We start from the raw sequence: 19,679 nt of genomic DNA on the forward strand, positions 1-19,679 counted from the left end.
GTGAAAGGGTGGCTGGCATGGGGCTGTTTGCATCTCCAACATTCACTGTGTGTTGCCAGTCCTGCCTTAAACAAATGTTCTGGAGACCATTACCTGTTTAATATCTTGTTCTGAAAGAATCTCACAGATGAGGAGCTTGAAGTATTTTTCACATTAAGTCGGATAACCTCCCAGGTTTCTATAGTGATAGTAAGGCAAAGTTCTTTTTCCCATTTTTTGCTGAGGTTGAGAGGCAAAAGCAGTAAGCCGCCTATAAGTAATTCTTACAAAGTGACTTTTGTTTCCATATTTCTTAACATGTTTTTCTAGAGGTGAGAGAGTTGAAACAGACCATTGTCCCCTATCCTTGCATGAATCCTTGAGTGTAGCCACTGAAAGGAGGAACTGTGAGATAACGGTAGATGATATTTATTGCATATGTAATCGAAAGAGGCCACTCTATCATCTTGTATTATATCTTTAATGTTTGTTCATTGTTTTTCTATCCAAATTGTCTTAAGCGTAGACTTGGCCTTGATCCTGAGGCACAGGTTATTCCATAGTGGTACGAGAAGAGGATTAGTAAGATCGGATGCTGTAATCATCTTAGGGTATGTCTACACTACGGAATAAGGTCGAATTTATAGAAGTCGGTTTTTTAGAAATCGGTTTTATATATTCGAGTGTGTGTGTCCCCACAGAAGTGCATTAAGTGCATTAACTCGGCGGAGTGCTTCCACAGTACCGAGGCTAGAGTCGACTTCCGGAGCGTTGCACTGTGGGTAGCTATCCCACAGTTCCCGCAGTCTCCGCTGCCCATTGGAATTCTGGGTTGAGATCCCAATGCCTGATGGGGCTGAAACATTGTCGCAGGTGGTTCTGGGTACATATCGTCAGTCCCCCCCTTCCCTCCCTCCCTCCGTGAAAGCAAGGGCAGACAATTGTTTCGCGCCTTTTTTCCTGAGTTACCTGTGCGGACGCCATACCACCGCAAGCATGGAGCCCGCTCAGGTAACCGTCACCGTATGTCTCCTGGGTGCTGGCAGACGCGGTACGGCATTGCTACACAGTAGCAGCAACCCATTGCCTTGTGGCAGCAGACGGTACAATACAACTGGTAGCCGTCCTCGTCATGTCCGAGGTACTCCTGGTAGCCTGTGTGAGGTCGATCAGGAGCGCCTGGGCAGACATGGGCGCAGGGACTAAATTTTTGGTGACTTGACCAGGTCATTCTCTTTAGTCCTGCAGTCAGTCGTATTGAACCGTCTAATGGTGAGCAGGCAGGCAATACGGATTGCTAGCAGTCGTATTGTACCATCTTCTGCCGGGCAGGCAAGAGATGACGATGGCTAGCAATCGTATTGTACCATCTTCTGCCGGGCAGGCAAGAGATGACGATGGCTAGCAATCGTACTGTGCCATCTTCTGCCAGGCAGGCAAGAGATGAGGATGGCTAGCAGTCGTACTGTACCATCTTCTGCCGAGCAGCCATGAGATGTGGATGGCTTGCAGTCCTTCTGCACCGTCTGCTGCCAGCCAAAGATGTAAAAGATAGATGGAGTGGATCAAAACAAGAAATAGACCAGATTTGTTTTGTACTCGTTTGCCTCCTCCCCTGTCTAGGGGACTCATTCCTCTAGGTCACACTGCAGTCACTCACAGAGAAGGTGCTGCGAGGTAGATCTAGCCATGTATCAATCAGAGGCCAGGCTAACCTCCTTGTTCCAAAAAGAACAATAACTTAGGTGCACCATTTCTTATTGGAACCCTCCGTGAAGTCCTGCCTGAATTACTCCTTGATGTAAAGCCACCCCCTTTGTGGATTTTAGCCTCCTGAAGCCAACCCTGTAAGCCGTGTCGTCAGTCGCCCCTCCCTCCGTCAGAGCAACGGCAGACAATCATTCCGCGCCTTTTTTCTGTGCGGACGCCATACCAAGGCAAGCATGGAGTCCGCTCAGCTCACTTTGGCAATTAGGAGCACATTAAACACCACATGCATTATCCAGCAGTATATGCAGCACCAGAACCTGGCAAAGCGCTACCGGGCGAGGAGGCGACGTCAGCGCGGTCACGTGAGTGATCAGGACATGGACACAGATTTCTCTGAAAGCATGGGCCCTGCCAATGCATGCATAATGGTGCTAATGGGGCAGGTTCATGCTGTGGAACGCCGATTCCGGGCTCGGGAAACAAGTACAGACTGGTGGGACCGCATAGTGTTGCAGGTCTGGGACGATTCCCAGTGGCTGCGAAACTTTCGCATGCGTAAGGGCACTTTCATGGAACTTTGTGACTTGCTTTCCCCTGCCCTGAAGCGCATGAATACCAAGATGAGAGCAGCCCTCACAGTTGAGAAGCGAGTGGCGATAGCCCTGTGGAAGCTTGCAACGCCAGACAGCTACCGGTCAGTCGGGAATCAATTTGGAGTGGGCAAATCTACTGTGGGGGCTGCTGTGATGCAAGTAGCCCACACAATCAAAGATCTGCTGATATCAAGGGTAGTGACCTTGGGAAATGTGCAGGTCATAGTGGATGGCTTTGCTGCAATGGGATTCCCTAACTGTGGTGGGGCCATAGACGGAACCCATATCCCTATCTTGGCACCGGAGCACCAAGCCAGCGAGTACATAAACCGCAAGGGGTACTTTTCAATAGTGCTGCAAGCTCTGGTGGATCACAAGGGACGTTTCACCAACATCAACGTGGGATGGCCGGGAAAGGTACATGACGCTCGCATCTTCAGGAACTCTGGTCTGTTTCAAAAGCTTCAAGAAGGGACTTTATTCCCAGACCAGAAAATAACTGTTGGTGATGTTGAAATGCCTATATGTATCCTTGGGGACCCAGCCTACCCCTTAATGCCATGGCTCATGAAGCCGTACACAGGCAGCCTGGACAGCAGTCAGGAGCTGTTCAACTACAGGCTGAGCAAGTGCAGAATGGTGGCAGAATGTGCATTTGGACGTTTAAAGGCGCGCTGGCGCAGTTTACTGACTCGCTTTGACCTCAGCGAAACCAATATTCCCAGTGTTATTACTGCTTGCTGTGTGCTCCACAATATCTGTGAGAGTAAGGGGGAGATGTTTATGGCGGGGTGGGAGGTTGAGGCAAATCCCCTGGCTGCTGGTTACGCGCAGCCAGACACCAGGGCGGTTAGAAGAGCACAGGAGGGTGCGGTACGCATCAGAGAGGCTTTGAAAACCAGTTTCATGACTGGCCAGGCTATGGTGTGAAAGTTCTGTTTGTTTCTCCTTGATGAAACCCCCCGCCCCTTGGTTCACTCTACTTCCTTGTAAGCTAACCACCCTCCCCTCCTCCCTTTGTTCACCTCTTGCAGAGGCAATAAAGTCATTGTTGCTTCACATTCATGCATTCTTTATTCATTCATCACACAAATAGGGGGATGACTACCAAGGTAGCCCAGGAGGGGTGGTGGAGGAGGGAAGGAAAATGCCACACAGCACTTTAAAAGTTTACAACTTTAAAATTTATTGAATGACAGCCTTCTTTTTTTTGGGCAATTCTCTGTGGTGGAGTGGCTGGCTGGCCGGTGGCCACCCCACCGCGTTCTTGGGCGTCTGGGTGTGGAGGCTATGGAACTTGGGGAGGAGGGCGGTTGGTTACACAGGGGCTGTAGTGGCAGTCTGTGCTCCAGCTGCCTTTGCTGCAGCTCAACCATACACTGGAGCATACTGGTTTGGTCCTCCAGCAGCCTCAGCATTGAATCCTGCCTCCTCTCATCACGCTGTCGCCACATTCGAGCTTCAGCCCTCTCTTCAGCCCGCCACTTACTCTCTTCAGCCCGCCACCTCTCCTCCTGGTCATTTTGTGCTTTCCTGCAGTCTGACATTATTTGCCTCCATGCATTCGTCTGTGCTCTGTCAGTGTGGGAGGACAGCATGAGCTCGGAGAACATTTCATCTCGAGTGCGTTTTTTTTTCTTTCTAATCTTCACTAGCCTCTGGGAAGGAGAAGATCCTGTGATCATTGAAACACATGCAGCTGGTGGAGAAAAGAAAAGGGACAGCGGTATTTAAAAAGACACATTTTATAAAACACTGGCTACACTCTTTCAGGGTAAACCTTGCTGTTAACATTACATACATAGCACATGTGCTTTCGTTACAAGGTCGCATTTTGCCTCCCCCCACCGCGTGGCTACCCCCTCAACCCTCCCCCCTCCCTGTGGCTAACAGCGGGGAACATTTCTGTTCAGCCGCAGGCAAACAGCCCAGCAGGAATGGGCTCCTCTGAGTGTCCCCTGAAGAAAAGCACCCTATTTCAACCAGGTGACCATGGATTATATCTCACTCTCCTGAGGATAACACACGAACGGATGTTGCTTGAACGCCAGCAAACATACACTGCAATGCTTTGTTGTACAATGATTCCCGAGTACGTGTTACTGGCCTGGAGTGGTAAAGTGTCCTACCATGAAGGACGCAATAAGTCTGCCCTCCCCAGAAACCTTTTGCAAAGGCTTTGGGAGTATATCCAGGAGAGCCGCGAATGCCAGGGCAAAGTAATCCTTTCACATGCTTGCTTTTAAACCATGTATAGTATTTTAAAAGGTACACTCACCGGAGGTCCCTTCTCCGCCTGCTGGGTCCAGGAGGCAGCCTTGGGTGGGTTCAGGGGGTACTGGCTCCAAGTCCAGGGTGAGAAACAGTTCCTGGCTGTCGGGAAAACCGGTTTCTCCGCTTGCTTGCTGTGAGCTATCTACAACCTCGTCATCATCATCATCATCATCATCATCATCTTCTTCGTCCCCAAAACCTGCTTCCGTATTGCCTCCATCTCCATTGAAGGAGTCAAACAACACGGCTGGGGTAGTGGTGGCTGAACCCCCTAAAATGGCATGCAGCTCATCATAGAAGCGGCATGTTTGGGGCTCTGACCCAGAGCGGCCGTTCGCCTCTCTGGTTTTCTGGTAGGCTTGCCTCAGCTCCTTCAGTTTCACGCGGCACTGCTTCGGGTCCCTGTTATGGCCTCTGTCCTTCATGCCCTGGGAGATCTTGACAAAGGTTTTGGCATTTCGAAAACTGGAACGGAGTTCTGATAGCACGGATTCCTCTCCCCATACAGCGATCAGATCCCGTACCTCCCGTTCGGTCCATGCTGGAGCTCTTTTGCGATTCTGAGACTCCATCATGGTCACCTCTGCTGATGAGCTCTGCATGGTCACCTGCAGCTTGCCACGCTGGCCAAACAGGAAATGAGATTCAAAAGTTCGCGGTTCTTTTCCTGTCTACCTGGCCAGTGCATCTGAGTTGAGAGTGCTGTCCAGAGCGGTCAAAATGGAGCACTCTGGGATAGCTCCCGGAGGCCAATACCGTCGAATTGTGTCCACAGTACCCCAAATTCGACCCGGCAAGGCCGATTTAAGCGCTAATCCACTTGTCAGGGGTGGAGTAAGGAAATCGATTTTAAGAGCCCTTTAAGTCGAAATAAAGGGCTTCATCGTGTGGACGGGTGCAGGTTTACATCGATTTAATGCTGCTAAATTCGACCTAAAGTCCTAGTGTAGACCAGGGCTTAATGTGCTGCAGGATGCCTCATCTAGATGCAAAGACTGGATTTTTCCTTAAGGGTGTGGGTAGTCTCATAAGGAGCAGTTCTCAATCAGGGGTCTGGGGCCCAGTGGGGGGCTGCATGCAGGTTTCAGGGGGGCCACCAAGCAGGACTGGTGTTAGACTTGCTGGGGTCCAGGGTAGAAAGCCAAAGCCCCATCGCATGGGACCGAAGCCTGGGGCTCTGAATCCCACCATCCGGGGTGGAAGCCGAAGCCTGAGCAATGTAGCTTCACTGGGGGCTGGAGCCTCTGTGGCGTGGGGCCCCAGGCAATTGCCCTGCTTGCTACCCCCTAATGTTGGCCTTGGCTTTTTTATGTAGAAAACCAGTTACTGTGGCAGAGGTGGGCCATGGAGTTTTTAATAGCATGTTGGTGGAGGCCTCAGAAAGGAAAAGGTTGAGAACCCCTGTCATAAGGTATATAAAAGAAGAGAGGGAACCAAATGGCATAACTAAGCTTTTTTTCAATCTCAAGCTAGGCTGATGTGTATACAGAGCCACTGGAGGGAAACAACCTTACAATGGCATACATTTAGAATGCTAGATAATCTGGTAACTCCATGTAGCCCAGTTTTTTGTATAGGTCTTCGGTGACAAGCAAGGCTATTTTTTTTATCCCATATAAATTGCATGATAAGCCTATTTATTTGAGCAAAGAGCAAGGGAGAAACCTTGAAAGGTAATAGGCTAATCATATAAGTCCTTCTTGGGCAAATATTCATTTTGTCTATTTATATTCTCCCCAGTAAGAATAGAGGAGACACCTCTCTACATTCTTAGAAATTTCTCTTAATATATAACACCTATGTATAGAAACAATTTTCAGAAGATTAGCCAAATTTTAACATCTAAATAAGTTATTTCCTTGCATATTTGAAATGGAAAATGCTGAAACTGAGAAGAAACTGGTCTTATGGATATAGCCATTGCTTGTGATTTTTATTCCAGTAAGTGCATAAACCAGAGATCTTTTCCAAAAATATCAACTGCATTCAATAATGGTGGGATTGATGAGGTTGGATTCTTCAATAGTACAAATATTTAATTGGCATATAAACTGATTTTGTATTCTTTCCTGTTTATAGTCACACCTTCAATGGCTGAATGACAGATACATTTTTGAAAGGAAAAAAATGTGGAAAGGCAATACTGTTTATGTGAAAACTTCCGTTTTGTGATAATGTTACAAAAATTGGAATTTTATGGTCATTAAATAGCCCAGAATGGAATTGCAAATAGATTTGTTAAATTACCTGCAAAAATATTTTCTAACTTTGTACAACTGTAGTATTGACTAATACATGTATTTGTATATTAATAATGAGAGGTGAACATGTTTGAAAATCTTCATATTCTGTTTCCTTTTTTATAATTTAACAGCTGAATGGGTTGCTTTTAAAATAACACGATCATACTGATTTGCATCCTATATAGAATCTCTATGGCTGGATTATAATTCCCTGGCACTAATAGCAGGTTAATGGCAATTCAACTCTGTCACCTTAACAGGGTTTGTAACATTTGGGTTTGTGAACACACACAAGGTTTTAAATGCTTAGTTAGGTGTTTTGTGAACCAAAGTACTTATTTATGCATTCAAATCCAGAAAGTACATGTAATTTTGGTAGTCAATTCAGAAAATTGGCCCAAGATCTAACAGTACCAAGTCCACCTGATGCTGCTATTTCCTACTGACTATTGGCTCAATTCTGCACCACTGAAAGACAATGTGAATTTTGCCATTGTCTTCAGTGGGAGAAGAATTGGATCCTATATGATGGTTGCCCAATGGGTGTTGATTTAGTATATTTAATACCTCCATAGTTTATGCAGTCAAGTCCAAAATGTAGTCTCGGCTTTACAACTTTCATTTACCAATATCAAATGTGTTAATAACACTTTTCTTATGATGATCTCCTTCAACTTTGACTTTCTAATAAGACTTCACCTTCATACGTAGCTATGGGCCAGATTTCTTCCCCTTCTTTTGCACTAAAGTAAACTATTGTCTTCAGAGCAGACCATTGACTTCAGTGGGATCACTGTCTGTACGTAATGGACTATTACCTCCCTTGTAGGTATCCTTCAACCATATGGATGCAAAACTCCAATTTACTTAAGCGGAAATTATTCATGAGTCAGGGCTGCAGAATCAAGCTCATATATGTTGAGAATAGGGGACTAGCTCCTTTGTAGTAACATCCAGAAGGTGTCTGGAATTGTGAAATAAAAAGGTGTACTATGTATGCTGCTGGTTTTAGGTCACATTGTTCCTTAGGGTTTATGAATTCAATCCATCTCATGAACAAAGGATATTTTGCCTACTTCCTGAGCTACTTTTTGCATTACTGGGCTTTCATTGTGTATTATTCAGTTGGAGCATCTCTGAAATAGTGAGTCTTGGTTATGTAAGAATCCCCAAGGTTTTAGTTTTCAGATTAGATGGATGAACAAAACTTGCACCCACCATCCTTCATATTTCAGGAAATAAACAGGAAGGCAGACTTCTGATTCTTCCTGTTCAAGGATTTCCTCTGCAGGTATTGCTTTTTCAGCAGCAGTTCAAATGAACCCTTTATCTTTGCAAGGGAGATCTTTAATCTTACTTGTATCAGTGGTGTGAGATCCTCGATTAAAGAAGTTAGATGAAATTAAATATTGACATTTCCTGGTTTAAACTGCACTCCCTCAGAGAAATCTCTGTTTCTACTGTATGTCTGGAGGATATTAGTATAAAAATCATGGTTAACTGTCAGTGACTAGACAGTTAAGTAGTTTACCAAATAACTAACCACTGTAATATTACTGTAACAGAGTACAGAAAGTTAACAGCTGAGCCTGCACTCTGATCACTCTGCCACCAATTAGTTTTCCAGAGAAGGATAATTGGGGAATGAACTGTCCTTAGCTAATCAGATAGGCTGAGTGAGCGAAAGAGCTAATTAGCCCATCAGCTGAAGACCCATTAGAAAGGCAAGGGAAGGGAGTGCCAGGGAAAAGGAGCAGGGCTAGCAGAGCCCAGAATCGGAGAGATCTCCAGGAAGAAAGACCTCTTCTCCTCTTGTGCCCTGGGGGAAGGGCTGAGGATATAAGGGATGTTGTAAATAGTATTGCTGCACAAAACTGTAAAGGTGTTGGTGGAGGGAACATAAATAAGCTGTATGAGTTGGTGTAGGGAGGCTAGCTGGGGCTCGTCTCTCTCCAGGGCAGCAGGGAGCCACATTTCCTCACTCCCTTTGGGAATAGCTCTTGCAGGAAATTAGTCCAGCCGCAGGAGTCTTCCTCTACGGCCCGAGTGAAGGTACAAATAAACACAGTGAGCTCCGGCCCTGGGTCAGGGCAGGACACTGGTGAGTCAGGTGCTCAGGCAGGGCCTGAGCAGTTACACTATATAATAACAAGCCCAGACTCTGGGTCAGGGAGGGGCACTGGTGAGTCAGGCGCTCAGGCAGGGGCTGAGCAGTAACAGTATATAACAGCAGTAGGCCCAGGCCCTAGGTTCCAAAGGGCCTGGGAGAGGGGGAGACTGCCACCTGCGAGTTGAGTGGCAGGGGGGACGGGGACGCAGGCCCTCCCACTCCACTGCGTCCCAGCCCGGGGCCTTGCACTGGCAGAAGACCAGCTGCTGAGTCAGTGGGGATCCTGGCTGCAACACACTGACATGGGTTCTGGCAGTGCTGCAACCAGACTAGGTTTGGCTGCCCCCAGGCTACTTCCAGACTTCCCCTCTTGAGGTACCTGGGTCAGGGTGGTGTCCTCAGGGGGATCCAGCACCATGGGTTCCTTGGGATAGCTGGCCAGGGGCAGGCCCGGCAACTCCTCCAGGTAGCTGGCACGGGACAGGTTGGGCAAGTCCTCAGGTCTTCCACAGGCCACTGGGCTTTTCCACTCGTGAGCTAGGCCAGAGGTGTCTGACCTCCCCAGTGAGCCCTGAGGTCGGGCCTTTATACTTCCGGGGCAATGCCTGACCCTCTGGGGGGCGGGCTCAGAGCTCCCTGGCTCCACCCACTCTGGTGGCCGGAGGGGCTCATCTCTCTCCGTGGCTGCAGGGAACCACACTGCCTCACTACAGGTGGGTACCCAGACAATGGAGTCTGAGCAGGTTTCTGTGGCTCAAGAAGGAGCAGACCACAACCTGCTACAATTATCCTTCATTAAAGATTGCATTTTTTCAGGTCAATGCCTTTTTCTAGCATTGCTTTATGTTAATTTTCAAAGAAATGACAATACATTACATAATTTAAGTAAAGAATATGCCTCAGGTTCATTGCAATATAATTCTGTTTTATTCAGCTATCGACTCTTTCAGCATTTCCTTTCTTCTTAACATTCCAAGCGGTCAGTGACATATGTCCACTATTTGGTAGTTTCCTTTCAAGAACAATTTTTATAACTTCTGGGTCACAATTGGGTTCCAAACCCTATATATTCTGTGTGGGTGTATATTTATTTAGAGATGACAATGTATTCTACAGCCCACTCTAACCCTGAGTTTTTATTGACTGTGTGTCTGCTTTAAATATTACTGTCCCCCCAGTTGTCATTGTTGTGATCACAGGATGATATGTAAATACAATAATACTCCTTTATCACTGCTCATATTGATAATCATCTAGTTTTTTCCTCTCTATTTTCTGTCTTGTTCTTTTTGGTATTCTGATACTTCAGAAATGGTGTGTCTGCACTGACATCTTCCCAAACCCGCTATTATTACTCAATAAACAATGCCAAGTGAAACTTTAATTTTCAGGTGCCCTATATTTCTAGTCATTTCTGTGGGGGCAGGCTATGGTGGGTTATAGGATATTTTCCTTTCTTTTATGAAAAGAAGGGTATTGCATTTCATTTTTTTTCTTCAGAAACTTTAGACCTTGTTTTTACCCACTGCTGGTTCATTAAGTAAGGCCAAATATTGGTGATATTTTCTGAGACTGAAATGCTGACAAGAGCATATGGTTAGTTCTATGAAAATGTGATTAGCTACCAAAGTGAGAGGCACTTCTACAAATCCTTAAAATAAAAGCTTCTCACAAAGTATAATGTATTGGTTGTTAATCACCAGGAGTCTTAAGTGACTAGCTGCTTTTGTCATTGAATGGCCTGTTTTGCTATTGCCCCGTGGTGTATTCCTGTCCTCAGAATCTATACGAAATCTTTGTCAAGCATAAATGGAGAGGTAAGAGGATCAGCACTTTAGATGATGTGTTAGGCGGGGCTGAAATCAAAACATGTCCAAAATTCCAATTTGATTATGTACTTCATCCTGATCAAAGTTGGAAGTGTGTGCAATTAAAAATGAGATGAAGAACATAAAGGATGTCAGTCAATTTATCTTGAAGGATGTATTATTGTTGAAACCCAATGAAAACTTGTTCCATCGGGTTTAGTTGCTAAACAGTTTGAGAAATACAAGCATTCATGGAATGATGGATAGGATAGCCGACAACAAAATTATCCATTTTTGTTGAAGAATGCTCAGAAAACCTCTAGACCTGCACAGTTTAACAATACAGCATGGGAATTTACATTGTAGGTATTGGTTGCCTATAGTCCTTGAAATGTAAAATTCTACATCTTCTTCATGAAGGAGTGTCATTGTTATAGGAATACAGTGTTTATTTAATGGAATTTCCCTGACAGTAAAGACAGTCTCTTACAGAACAGGTGAAAATGTAAGGACTACACTATCTTAATCAGATGGGACTGAACTAGCTGTGCCAACTGAAATGGAAATTCTCAACTCAATGCTGGAACTGCAAAAAAGGGAAAGGAATAGTTGGCCATATGTTATCTGAGCATCCAAATATGCCAGTATAAGTAAGATACTAGGCTGACTATAAAATTTCAATTTTCTTGCCATTCTGGTTTGGAAAATATGCAAAAATATTTTCTGAAAAACTTGTGTGGATATTTGAATCAGGAAAGGCTCATAACTGTAGTGTCATCAGTTATTCATCTCTTTAGAATTACTGATGAGTGGGAGAGGTGTGGAAGATGATATATGAACAGGGCAAAAGAATGAGAGAAGAAACAAGTAACAAGTCAAGTAAAATAAGTTTGTAGCTTGTGTCTGATTCTCCACCTCTCACCTTGTTTAATTCTGTACACCTACACAAAACGTATGTAGAATACTGTGATTCTGATTTGGTTGCTTGTTCACTCATTTTGCACTCGCTTTACACAGTTGAGGTGGACAGTAGTGGAGAATTGGACCTGTAATTGTTAATGAAAACCAGCCAGGAGGGAAATGGGAGCCATGATAGAGAAATGCTTTGATTGAAGATGTCAGCATTTTTGTCTATAATCATCAATGTAAAGCCAAATCAGGCTTTATGCATGTGCTCAGGGTGAGAGTCAGGGGACAATGGCAACTTTTCTCATGTCCCAAAACCAAAGGGGTACCATTCTACAAATGTTACCTGCTTTCTACTGGAGTTCATCTTACACTGGGGCTCTGACCAGTGGGCTTGTGGAGGCTTACTGTACCATTGTCGCTATTTCCAAGTGTTGTGTGTTGTGGTGGAAGGAGCTCCCAGGGAAACTAGGTCCAATGCCTTAAGCCCTTTGTGGACCTTCTCCATTTCTCCATATTTAGCCTGATATGTAGTGTTAATATAAGTGTTCTATTGTCACATGGTTTGGATTGTGGCATTACTTTATTTAGGACATCCTGTCCGAGGCCCAACATCATACACCATCATTTACTTTGTTTTCCATATAGTAATGGAAATGTTATGCTGAGACTTTCAAAGGAACCTAGAATAGTGAGGCAAAAATGTCCCACTGAAATTCAGTGGGAATTGAACTTGATATTGAATCCCTTCCCCCACCCCCCTTCCTTTTACAGTACCGTGACAGAGTGCTAGGAACCTAGAACCGACTTAGCACTCTGGTTACTAATGTATTAGCTATTTCTCCCTAGACAGGACTTAATTGGGAGATAGGTGCTAAATGACTTCATTTAGCAGGAGGCTGTTGGGTTAATCAGAACAATGAACCCATGGAAAATTAAAGGAAAGGAAGAAAATGCAAGGGGAGGAAGCTGGCAGGTGCTAGGGGATCTCAGGATGGTGAGACCTTGTCCTCACCTCACAGCCCGCTCTCCAGGGAAGGAAAGTTTACTTCCAGTTGTATGTTGGTGCACAAGGCTGAACTGGTGTTTATAAACTGAGATGTGTCCAGCCTGTTTGTGGTGGTCTAGAGAGCAGAGAAGAGAGCCTGTTACAGGTACTGTGTTGTGGCCTTCAATCTCTAAGTTTAGGGTGAATGCTTTACTGTGGGACAAAGTAACTAGTCTAAGGAAACCTCATTTAAAAGATGGATCAGAGAAAATGTCTAATGTGCATGAGTATATATATTTTGATGGGAATTTTCAAAAGCGCTTAGTGTTGGCTTAATTATGCTCCCATTGAAATTTACGGTAAAACTCTCATTAGCTCCAAAGGGAAGCACTGGAGTTAGGCCAACATTGAGCACTGTTTTGAAACACCCGCCACTGGTGTTGATAACTACGTGATACTGTATAATTGTATCAGAGGGATAGCCATGTTAGTCTGGATCTGTAAAAGCTGCAAAGAGTCCTGTGGCACCTTATGGACTGTCATAAATATAAAGGGAAACCACCTTTAAATCCCTCCTGGCCAGAGGAAAAACCCTTTCACCTGTAAAGGGTTAAGAAGCTAAGATAACCTCGCTGGCACCTGACCAGAATGACTAATGAGGAGACAAGATACTTTCAAAGCTGGAGGGGGGAAAACAAAGGGTTCTCTCTGTCTGTGTTGCTTTTGCCAGGACCAGAGCAGGAATGCAGGTCAGAACTCCTGTAAAAAGTCAGTAAGCAATCTAGTTAGATATGCGTTAGATTCTGTTTTGTTTAAATGGCTGATAAAATAAGCTGTGCTGAATGGAATGTATATTCCTGTTTTTGTGTCTTTTGTAACTTAAGGTTTTGCCTAGAGGGATTCTCTAGGTTTTGAATCTGATTACCCTGTAAGGTATTTACCATCCTGATTTTACAGAGGTGATTCTTTTACTTTTTCTTTAATTAAAATTCTTCCTTCAAGAACCTGATTGCTTTTCATTGTTCTTAAAATCCAAGGGTTTGGGTCTGTGTTCACCTATGGAAATTGGTGAGGATTTTTATCAAGCCTTCCCCAGGAAAGGGGGTGTAGGGCTTGGGGGGATTTTTTTGGCGGGGAGACGTTTCCAAGTGGGCACTTCCCCTGTTATTATTGTTAGACACTTTGGTGGTGGCAGCATTTAACCTAAGCTGGTAAGAATAAGCTTAGGGGGTCTTTCATGCAGGTCCCCACATCTGTACCCTAGAGTTCAGAGTGGGGAAGAAACTTTGACATAGAGTAACAGACGTATTGGAGCATAAGCTTTCGTGGGTGAATACCCACTTCATCGGATGCCGTGTAATTGTAATTATGGTGTCATACAAAAATATAGTTGTAGCTTCGTATTACTTTTTGAAGCTGTCAATTCACATGACATTCTGTCAATGAGCTCAGGGCATCAGACTCATTATTCCCTTCAGTGTTTTGAAATACTTTATGCCTCATTTTAATATTAATTATTTAACCACAAAACCTGTTGGGATCTTACGTTATTCTCAGCAATATCCTATTGAAAAGCATACGACGTACCTTTATGCAGAAAGTTGTTTTTCCATACGTGCACTGTCTATATTCAAACATTTGGTTTTAAACCTAAATAGCAGCTGTCTGCTAAATGATGTACTATTTAATAATTAATATATTTGGAAATAAATTTTTTTTAAAATAAATTAAGATATTTTATCCATTTGAATCTGAGTCCACATATGTACACAAGTTTTAGCAATTGCTCAACTTCAATAGTAAGATTTTTTGATTAGGTAGGTGAGGGCTCCTAGATTTGTGATTTGCTAAAAAATACACTGAATCTAGGGTGAACATTGACCAGTTGTTGAGAAAACAACAGTATATTTCTATAATTGTCTTTTAAATCCAGGAGGACGGAGTCCTTATTGTCTTGCCATCTTCGCAATGCTTGGAAATTCTCAAAGTTTAAAATGCATTCATGATTCTACTGCATGGAGCCTTCCTTCCTTTTTTTGTACCTATTCTCTGAGATGCTGACCCCGCAATGCACCATTTTTCTCGATCTCCTTTATTGCATTAAACAAATACACAATGGAGCTGAAAGGGGCCTAGTTTTGGATAGTCTGCACCAGTTGAGGAGGAAAGTATTCCAGTAATCTCTGATTGGTATAGGAGACTTGGAGAGAACCATTTTATAAGCAAGGAAAATTCTTTTTTCTAGTAACCGCTGTAACAAAATTCTCCAAGATAATACTTATATGAGCACCTATGGATGCTTGTGTGTGTGCTTTTACAAAAGCAGATAATGTTTATAGCTGGACTTTTTAAGTCTAAAATTTCAGGGAAAAACAAGATCGTGTGGCCAGATTATTACCTATGCGAGAAATACCTGCATAGGGATCAGGAAACGCCACATGTTGTAATTCATGAAGTGTCTGTCCTATTATTCTTTTGTAAGGATGTGATTTCTGACCCTTACCTGCATGCATGAAGTATATAGGGGGCAAGACCCACTTAAACCATAATGTCTTGAGATCCATGTCCTGAAATCTAGTTTAATAAACCCAGGGAGAGCACACTCACACAGAAGCCCAGTGTTTCCTCACTGCCTCACACGCACCCCTCAGCATCAGCAGCTCAGCTAACACTAGCTTCCTTTTGTAGACAGCTGTTCCAGAATCCCCTTTGGGATAGAAGTATGGCTGGTGTTTCACATATGAGGAGCATGTAGAGGGACTATTACAGGAGATAATGCTGACAGAGCAAGCATTCTCTTCTGCAAGGAAATTCCGATGGGTTTGTATGGGGAAACAACCTTCTGTGGGGTGGGAGTCTGCTATGGAGTCATTACTTCCCCTCCTTCTAACCCCACAGCTGCTTCTTGGTGGGTTTTGCCTGCCTTTATTTGTGCTGGTAGGAGAGCCTGCCAAGACTTAGGATTTGTGGGAACTTTGGTATTTCAGGTAGTAGCAGGAAAACTGACAAAAGAATATCCATTTCAGGTGGCAGCTGCTGGGCCTCCCAGGGTCTGAGGCTCTGAGGGCAGTCCCACCTCTTACATTGCCAAGTAGACATACCAGCCTGGGTCTGTGGGCTCTGCCTTATGGACTCAGTGTTTTTAAGCCCATACTTGAGTGTTCACACTGCATCGTAAATGTGGGCTTACAACTGCTGGACCTGGGTCTCTCACCCATGCTAATGTGTCACTACGCAGACCTTCTGGCTTGAGTTTGCGGCTTGAACTGTGTCCACACTACAAAATGGCAGGGCTTGGACCCGAGTCACAGTGGGTCTGAGACTCTGATCCACCCTTGTAGCAGGGTCCAAGGACCTGGGTCCTGAGTGCTTGCTGATTTGTGTGTGAATGGAAGGAAGGGTTGGGCTCAAACTGAGTCAGAGCCTGGGCTTAGTGTACAATGTGGATTACCCACAGTGGGCAGTCCCGGGCCAGCTCCTCCTAGGGCTGCCAGGATTGAGCTAGGGATCTCGGGTCTTCCAGGCTTCCTGTTGTGGAGCTAGGAGCCAGAGCCACAAGCTTGGGATCTCCTGCAGCTTGCCAGGCAAGCTGGCAGGGAATCAGGCAAGTATCCGGCAGAACCCTGCCTACAATTAGATGAAAACTTGTCAGATCCAAACCATTACTGCAAAACAATTCAGGTTCAGATTAGCATTTTCCAAATAAAACTGTTTAGTCAGAAAACTTCTAACCAGTTATAGCTAGCAGAAGGTAGCCTATGGCTCTCTGTCAATATTATAGACAGAGTGATAACTCATAAGTTATAATGTGATTCCTCTTATAGATTTGATCAAGTTTCAGTATACAGCACTATAATGGTAAGTGATTTATACACATTACCAGAACTCCAGTTCGACAATGTGCTTGCTCATCCCTTTGCTGCTGCTCTTTTAAGATGTCTGTATTACTAGCAGTCTCTATTCCTGCAGTTGTTCACTGACCTAGACCCTTTTTGGCACTGAGTCTGCGAAATCATCTCTCTGCAGTTAGCAAAAGTCCATAGAAGGTGAAAACCTTTCAGCTGAAGCATTTTATATAGTGAACGAATATTACAAATTGAGCTCTGCTCAGAATAAAAGTAATCCAGGTCAAGATTCATACTTGGAATCTAATTCCATCTATTCAAATCTTAATTACATTTTCTAAGTTAAAATTTCATCATGATCGAACTCTGTACTGCGTCTAGGTTTACGTCCCCTCTCTTTGGATTTTTGCATACAATAAAGTTTTAAGAAGTGACAGGAAAACCTCACAGGTTTAGCTTCAATTTGGATGCTTATCAGAGTTTTCCAAACCACCTGGGTCTGCAAAATTTATGCTGGAAATCTCATGCAAGGGAGTGTGTACATGTGAGAGTTCTAGGACTTGCTGCTTCTGTTCAGGAGGGAACTACTAGAAGAATAGCATCTTTTGCAATATTTCAAAATATCTCCTGTATCTATTCTGAATGTATTGGCATAGAAGTATGTGAAAATGAAAAATAATGGGTGGGGAAGCTGCACACACTTTGGAGTGCTAACCTAGCATTCTGTATTAGAAGTTGGTTTCAGTTTTAACTATGAGAAGCTACTGATTCTCAGAAAGGAAGCTTGTAATTTTACTGTTTTGTTTTAAGGGCTTGCAGGGCTAGCTCCAGTAAGCCCGTGGGGACTGCGTTCTGCTGCCCTTACTCACCCAGAGGAGTATGTTACTCTGAGTCCCTCTAATACTACATTTGAAATAATTCTAGCACACCATATGCCGTATAGCAAATAACTCCAAATAAAAAATCTCTCTATTTCTAAAAAATTCTGACTCATATTGCCGCATAAGTTTCTACCAATGGATGTGGTGACCTGATGCTATAGACCAGTGTACAACCTCTCTCTCTACAGTACGTTGGGCCAATTAAATTGAACTAGACTTAGACAAAAACCCATGACGTGATAACACAGCTACTGTAGCCCTTCAACCAAAAGCAATATTATTCAATGTAAGTTTCCCTGTTGAATTTTGTTTAGACACTTTTCTGAAAAGTAATATTTTAAAAATATTTACAGTTGTAATATTCGAAAATGAAATTAATCAGTATATTTCCTTTGTCTTTACTAAAAAAAACCTACTGCTTGTGAATCCCACTGATGATGCATAACTCCCAAATAACAAGAAGGAATGTTAGTCACAAAAAATGAATCCTGCATCTTCTAGTTAACTCACATTAATGCAATGCCTATGCAAGCTTGACAGTGCACAGTTGCATTAATGATCCAGCACACCCCTGAGGATACTGGAGCCAATAAGTGCAGGCCACTTTAAAATAAAATAAAAAAATCACCAGAGAACCAAAAAAATCAATTTAACTTAACAGTCAAATGAGCATGAAACATAAGCCATTCAACCCTATCTAGAGCTTGGTACCAGTGACTGAAACAAAAATAGCCCAGTGACAGATTGTATAGATTTCTTATTTTCCCAGGCAGGATGACTTGACTGTAGGTTCACAGCAGATCAGCAGCACAGCTCCCTCTTCAAAGGAAACACCAGATAGGAAAAGGTGTTGGAGTGAAAACTCCGTCTGTTTTTTTACCTTCCCAGACAGCATGTCTTGACTCTTTCCCATGGGAAGTTTGCACAAATACAGAGCTAAGTCTCCAATTCAAGGCACATCCACAGACACACAGCCTTGAAGCCTTGATGCAGCATGCATAACAAAGTCAAAGTCGACAAATACCCGCTTCTGGAAAAAGGGTTTGAGATTACAACCTCCCCACCCCTGAATTCTCAGTTTTATAGTAGCTTTAAAAGAAAAAAAGAGATGAGTTTAGCACAACTGAAGATATAAGATGTAACACCTATTTCTTTCATTCACTACAAATATCGGAACAGGAGGCAAATGCATCAGTTGTCATCGAAATATTTTGAAATACACTTTTATTCCATACTTAGCTTTGCAGAAACCAGTCACAGCCAACCAAATAAAATCTTATAATAACCTGCTCAAACTAAAATAAGCTTCCTGAGACTTTCACTTTTTTCACTTTTATTACCAATTTTGAAGGAAATAAAATAATTTTAAAACAAATTAAATATGGATCAGTGTAAAGCCATGTTTACTCTTTGTACAATCAGATGGTGCCAGCTTGTCTCTCAGGTTAACGGGATATGTAGCAATATTCTCACTTGATTCTCTATTCTTTATTTTAGTGTAACCAAGGACAAAATACAAACTTTGGATGTTTTACTGTAGATGAAAGTAACTGTTGATTTATTTCACACATACCCCTTGCTCTCTACCCAGTTCATTCAGGTTGCTTCTTGTTGTGAGAAGATCTAAAATGTTGATATTGTAATGGAGATATATTCCAATTTTCAAATCAAGACAGCGTAACCGGTTAGGAGATTAGGAGGATTCTAAATTACGTATAACTCTTGTTACTCATTTTGACCAAAGAAGTTAGTCAAATTGGAGATGATGTGACTCCGAGTTGTTCCAGTCAGGAGAAATTGATGAGTCAGGTGTTTTTCTTTGATGCAGACTTGTTTATTAACAAAGAATGTACTAAGTCCTGTTTCCTTGGACACAAGAGGAACCAAACTGGAGTTAGTTTCTTTGCTTATACACCCAAACCTGGTTAGCCACCACCATACCCAGAAGCCCCCTGTCGCAGCTATTCCCAGGGTCAGGGTCACACATTGTGTTTATGTTTATGTGTAATTGTGTCAAACAATATTCAGTAAACCCTTCCCCCCTAGATTTCAGAGAGGTAGCCATGTTAGTCTATATCAGCAAAAACTACGAGGAGTCCTTGTGGCACCTTCCCCCTGTGTCATTTGAATTTCTGAGCAGCCTTAAGTATTTGCCTTTGTTTTGGGCGGAGACATGTGCCTGTCTTTTGGGTTTAGAGACTGTAAAGTGACTGAAAATAATAACATTCATACTGCATGGAAGGCGGCGGTTATGCACAACCCATACTGACAAGGTTTAACTCAACCTATCTACAACACTCAAATACACTCGCCTTTCCTCCACTTCAGGCTACTTTTCTGCT

General features: G+C 43.5%; 2 protein-coding genes across 8 annotated transcripts in view; one reads left to right on the forward strand and one right to left on the reverse strand.

Annotated features, from left to right (window-relative positions):
- The window catches only part of IQSEC1 (IQ motif and Sec7 domain ArfGEF 1), a 695,881-nt gene that overhangs the window by 130,253 nt on the left and 545,949 nt on the right, over nt 1-19,679 (forward strand). The gene's annotated exons all lie outside the window — the stretch shown is intronic.
- On the reverse strand, nt 3,461-5,403 carry LOC141991275 (uncharacterized). The gene is made up of 2 exons (XM_074959589.1): nt 4,561-5,403; nt 3,461-3,981 (listed from the first exon to the last, which is right to left on the reverse strand). Exons 1-2 carry the CDS (start codon nt 5,156-5,158, stop codon nt 3,461-3,463), a joined length of 1,119 nt encoding a protein of 372 aa, XP_074815690.1. The 5' UTR covers nt 5,159-5,403.

This window comes from Natator depressus, chromosome 7 (genome assembly GCF_965152275.1).
Source record: "Natator depressus isolate rNatDep1 chromosome 7, rNatDep2.hap1, whole genome shotgun sequence".
Taxonomy (NCBI): Eukaryota; Metazoa; Chordata; order Testudines; family Cheloniidae; genus Natator; species Natator depressus.